General features: G+C 49.7%; 1 protein-coding gene across 1 annotated transcript; it reads left to right on the top strand.

The window, feature by feature from the left end:
- Positions 1 to 227: 227 nt before the first annotated feature.
- Positions 228 to 4,930, top strand: LOC116833892 (histone H3.3A). Its single transcript, XM_032795671.2, has 4 exons — positions 228 to 367; positions 2,140 to 2,298; positions 3,248 to 3,401; positions 4,244 to 4,930. The coding sequence occupies exons 2-4, from the start codon at positions 2,171 to 2,173 to the stop codon at positions 4,370 to 4,372; spliced, it is 411 nt and encodes a 136-aa protein (XP_032651562.1). The 5' UTR covers positions 228 to 367; positions 2,140 to 2,170; the 3' UTR covers positions 4,373 to 4,930.
- The last annotated feature ends 747 nt before the right edge of the window (positions 4,931 to 5,677 follow it).

Raw genomic sequence — 5,677 nt, 5'->3', positions numbered from 1 at the left:
GGGTTTAGCCTGACTCGAGGGAGGTCTTAACGTAACTCATGCAAGGGGCATAAAATGCAGTAGGGTCTGTGGTTAAAGAAAGGCTCCTCATTGCCAGCCCTGTGACTGGGGTGGGAGCAGGGCCAGCCTGGGTGGCGCTCACAACATGGCGCCCACACAGCCTGGTTCACCTCAGCTGACCTCCCCTCCCCTCCCCTCCCCTCTGCCCCATTGCATGATGGTTAAATAGCCCAGCCGGGGAACCCGCCATTTTCTGCTGGGGCTGGCGGGAAAGGCGGGAACGGAGTGAGAGCAGCGCGAGCGCCGGTGCGGGACTCCCAACGGCTCCAACGGTCGCTGCAGTGAGGGGCGCGAGCCACACACACAGGTAACAAGGAGGCGCGAGACACCCCCGTACCCGGGCTTCCCCCTCGTTGGAAAAAAAAGGGGGTGAGTAGAAACCGAGATCGTCTGAGGAGTCCCTTCTACCACGTAAGTCCCGCCTTCCGTCTGTATCCTGCAGCTCATTGGTCGGGCAATGCGAGAGCATGGTGGCTGCGCTGATTGGCTGGAAGCCCCTGAGGCAGCCCCGAGGTCGATTGGTCGTGAGCTGCGTCAATCACCGAGGAGGCTTCGCGGCTCTACGTCCCTCTCTTGTCAGGTTACATACGTGTTGGGAGGCGATGCTGGCCAATCGGAAGAAAGCCTGAGTTTGCCTGGGGAAGGTCACCTGACTCTAGTTATCCAATCAAGCCCAGACCTGGCGCAAAGGCTTCTGGAAGATGTAGTCTTTTTTTGTAAACACTGTATGTGGCTAAAGGGGGCGAACTGGGGTGGGGACTGGGAGCTAGGACTCCTAGGTTCTCTTTACAGCAGACTCTGGCGGCTCTATAAGGTCTGCCATTTTGGCCATGGAGCTAGGATGCCATGGTGCAATTTGGTGTGGGGTTGCTATTGTCCTTGGCGATGGCGCCTGGTTGCCCCGATGGTAGTGGCTTCGGCCTGGTGCCCATCGTGATGGCGCTGGTGTAGAACTGGCACCTCGGTGGGGTCTCACGTGGCTCTGAGGCCAGATCTCTCCTGTGCAGGGATATCGCTCATTTCGGTCCCAAAGCAGCCTCTGCTCCATGAACGGCTGATGGCCCTTCCTTGCTTTTTGTAACCTTTCCCCCACACTGCACGTTCGCTGCCAGGCAGGATGACCCTCCACGCTCTCCTCCCCACAACGATCCCTTTTCCAGACTCACTCAGGCCATTCCCAGCTGGCTCCCTCCGCTGCCTTCACTTCTCCAGCCCGACATGTCTCCCTGTCTGTTTCTGAGAGATTGGGGCAGCAGGTTCCTTCCTCCCTGCAACTGGTGCCACTGATCGGTGGGAAACCTCGGGGGAAATCAGTGACTTTTTCTTGCTGTTGGAAAATGTCACCTGTGGGTCTGTGCAAAAACTGGCAACTGCAGAGGGAGGAGAGGAAAAGAACCCAGGAATCCTGACTGTAAATCCCTCCCGCCTTAATCCACTAGCCCCTAGTCCTTTGCCAGACCTGGGACTAGAACCCAGGAGCAGTCCTGGCTCCCAGACCCACTTCCTAATGTAATCACTGGATCCTGCTGCCTTCCCATGCTGGGAATAGAACCCAGGAGTCCTGGCTCCTAGTTCTAACCATTAGACCCCATCCTCCTCCAGAGCTGGGAAGACACTTCTCCTCCTCTTCCATGCTGGGCAAATCAGGTTACTGACTGAAATGATCATTTTGTATTACAACAGAAACAAAACACAGGTTCGTCTGTGACACTCTAGTTATAAACGAAGTAATTTGGAGTGAGCAATTGTGGAATTAGCAAAAGCTTTTCAGGGATTTTCTGGTACTATTTCCCCTCCCCCCCCCCCCCCCCCCAGTATAGTGCCAGTAATGTTCCTAAACATTTATATGGCGACCTCTAGGGTTACCATAGCATCTGAGCATCTCAGTCATCAATATATTCCTCCTCCCAACACCCTGGGAAGACAGGGCCATGTGACTAGCTCCATTTTATGTAGGGAACCACATTGGCTTAGTGACTTGTAGGTCACACAGGGAGTGATGGGACGCGACCCCAGGTCAAGCTGTTCTTGAAAAGGTTAAACTGATTTTTTCCCCTTCCCCTCTTTTTTACTTTTTAGCAGATTTCTTCCGCACTGAAGACCATCCAGAATGGCCCGTACCAAGCAGACCGCTCGTAAATCCACTGGTGGGAAAGCCCCCCGGAAGCAACTGGCCACCAAAGCAGCCAGGAAAAGTGCACCCTCCACTGGGGGAGTGAAGAAACCTCATCGTTACAGGTACTTGGAGTCACGCTTTCTCTTCTGGTGTGCTTGAGAGACGTAAAGGGGAGTTCTGCAGTTTGCCATTGTAAGAAAAAAAACCACGTGATATATATCATAGCCTTAATTGTTATGTACAATGTGTGAGGGAGCATGGGCTAGTAGTTAAGGATTCAGACTCCTGAGCTGGAGTTCTTTCTGCCAGTTATGCCACTGACCTGCTGGTGTGACGCTGGGGAAGTTGCTTCCCTTCTCTGTGCCTTGGTTTCCCCCCATCCTTTGCCAGGCTCGTCTGCTTAGCATGTAAGCTCTTCAGAGCAGGGACAGTCTCTCATGATGGGTACGTATGGGTCTGAACCCAAAGAGGTCTTGACTGAGATCAGGGTTCTGAGTGGCTACTGTAATTACAAATAATAAATAATTATTTGTGGTGAATAGTTTTGTAAAATATTATCCTCTCGGCTGGCTTACTAAAACAGAAGGGACAAACACATGCATACAAAGGTGCTTGTAGCGAGCTCAGCAACCCATGTTTGATATGGCACCTGCACAAAGGTTGAGATTTCTCATTGTTCCAGTCCTTGTTTGGAAGGAGCTGCTAAGAGATGTACCTGTGGTCTAATATTAGGGGCTGTCAACTTTGTTGATCCCCTTTAAATACTTCATTTTGTTTTTTAACAGGAAAGTTTGTGAAATTAACACCAGTGAAATAGACCAGCTTAACAACCAGGGAGTCCTCTTTGTCCCCAGAGACTGTGGCAGGGCAAGCTTCTTCTATGCGGGGGGGGTGGGGGGGGGGAGGGAGGGAGGGAGTGAGAGACAGACTCCTTTTGGGTACGCCTGAGACACTTACAGAGGAGAAGGGAGTTCTGTCTGTAGTCCTTGGCACTCTGATGTCTGAGTGTGGCTGGGAGCATGGGGGTTAAATTCTGAGCCCTTTAGGTTATGTCTTTGAAATCTCTTCCAGGCCTGGCACTGTGGCCCTTCGAGAGATCCGGCGGTACCAGAAATCTACTGAGCTGCTGATTCGCAAACTCCCGTTCCAGCGTCTGGTCCGTGAAATCGCTCAGGACTTCAAGACGGATCTGCGGTTCCAGAGTGCAGCCATCGGAGCCCTGCAGGTAGGCGACTTTGTCTCTCTTCCCTGCTGGGCAGACAGAATGAAACCTATCTAACTTGCCCCCAGACAGATGGGAAGTACCTTCCAAAGAGTGAGCCCAACCTGCTTTGCAGTCATCAAATCTGTAGAAACTAAAGGTGGAGGCACGTGCTTATCTTGAGAGTGACCTGCAGAACATACCTCTGCTGCTCAGAGCCTCTGGCTTCAGAATCCGAATTCCCCGTTGATGTCCACAGATTACTGCTTTCGCCCCGAGAGGCGACTGCATCCCAGTGGTGTGTGTGTACAAGCAGAGGAGAGAGACTAACATCAATGGCTGCTGCAGTGCTCAGCTGCTGTCAATAAGTGCCCCCTAAAGTGCTTAGAGTTCCATGGGGACGAAAGGTGCTGCGGAAATGTAATTGCTTTTTATGACTGTGCTCTTAATCCACTCACTCGTGGCAGGGGAAAGCATCCACGTCTCAAAGCCGCTGGCGTGGGGGTGTTGAGCATGTAGTGCTAGAAAGAGCTGCCACGTTTGAGACTATGCTGCTCGCTAGTATAGATGGGTGGGGTGCGAATTTGGGGGCTCTGAATTGTTTTCCTCACCTGCCAAATGGGGTTCAACTGACAATTGGGAAGCCCTTGAGGCATATGCAGCTGGGTAGGTGCTAAGCATGTAGGGCCAGTTTTTCAAGAGCACTCAGCCCCCCCTTTAGACATCAGAATAAACGACCAAATAAACGGCACGGAGCAGCAGGAAAAATCTGGCCCTCAGTGCGATGGGAGCATTTTGACGCCTCCTAAAGAGACTGTTGCGAAACAAATCGAGCTGTTACTTCTGTTGTGGTTTTTCCTTGGTAGGAAGCCAGTGAGGCTTATCTCGTGGGTCTCTTTGAAGACACCAACTTGTGTGCAATCCACGCCAAAAGAGTCACCATCATGCCAAAAGACATCCAGCTGGCACGTCGTATCCGCGGCGAGCGGGCTTAACTCATTGGCAGCCGATATCCGCTCACACAGTGTATTAGAGTAGACTCTAGGTTTGTTTGTTTTTTCCTACTCCTGTTTGTAGTGGCTAGGACACGGGAAGATGTTATAACCTATCTTAGTAGGATGTAGGCGATCAGGAGAGTTGAATCAGATTGTTCATAATGTACAAGCAAAAAACAAATTGAGAAATTTACAAGACTTGGATTTTTTTTGTTTTGTTTTTGTAAACTTTTTTTCAGAATTGCAAAAAAAAAAATATAAAACAAGGGGGAAACATTTTTGAAATATCTGGTTTTATACACAAAACTTAAGTAGATTTAGTTATAACATAAGGAGCTTTTGGTCTTCAGTTTGTAAAAAGATATCTGCAAAAGATCACGCTACACTATATTTTTCATTATTTGATTTATTTTTTTCCTTTGTATTTAGAATGGGCATGATATTTAAACTTGTTTTCTTATTTCCATCTGTCTCGTGAAATGTGACTTGGACCTTTGTAAGTATAAGGTTTCTTCACCCTGTGGTGGGAACAAAAAAAAGAAATAAATGTTGAACAATTACCTTTTTGCTTCCTTAATCTTGTATTTGCTGTCGCACTAGGATAGATGTGTATGTTGTGCCCTTCAGTAAATCAAAGCAACTTACCTTGTGCTGACACAATAGCCAAAGTTCTGTAAATCCTTTAAGGATCTCCAAGTCCTTCTGGCAGCATTAGTCTGTTGTAAGTGACTGGCCCAAAATCACAGCAAGCCAGTGGCAGAACCAAAAGTAACACCCAGGAGTCTGGAATCCCGGGACCCTGCTCCAGCTAAGAGACAGCCTATCCAGTTGATGTGACACCATATCCTGCAATTTGGCTTCAGGATACAGAGGAAAGAACCCCCACCCACCCTCCCTTTTCCCGTCGTCGTAGTGTTTACTTCATGCAGTGGGATACAGAAGGCAGGGCCTCAGGACTCCTGCATTCTTGGGCTGACTTGTCATGACCCTTGGCCCAGCGAAGCTATCTGTTTATCTCCTCACTGGTAACTCTGTGCCGCTTAGCTAATGTTTCTGAAATGCTTTGGGCTTCTCGCTTTGAAGGGTGCCATCTAACCGGTAAGTGCAGGGGTTATTGAACGCTGATAGATAAGCCCTCATTTTAACAGCCCTTGGAGAAGATGGTGATTTAGAATTGCAGTGTACGTTTAAACACCTCTACTATTTCAGCGGTCATGTTTCATGCAGGCCTGGCTGTCTTTTGCTCTGGGTATCGGGTGGGGGGTGGATTACCTATGCTCATGGGAGACCCCCTCCTGTCAGCAT

This window comes from Chelonoidis abingdonii, chromosome 11, assembly GCF_003597395.2.
Source record: "Chelonoidis abingdonii isolate Lonesome George chromosome 11, CheloAbing_2.0, whole genome shotgun sequence".
NCBI classification, from domain to species: domain Eukaryota; kingdom Metazoa; phylum Chordata; order Testudines; family Testudinidae; genus Chelonoidis; species Chelonoidis abingdonii.
This window is presented reverse-complemented; position numbering and strand designations above follow the sequence as displayed.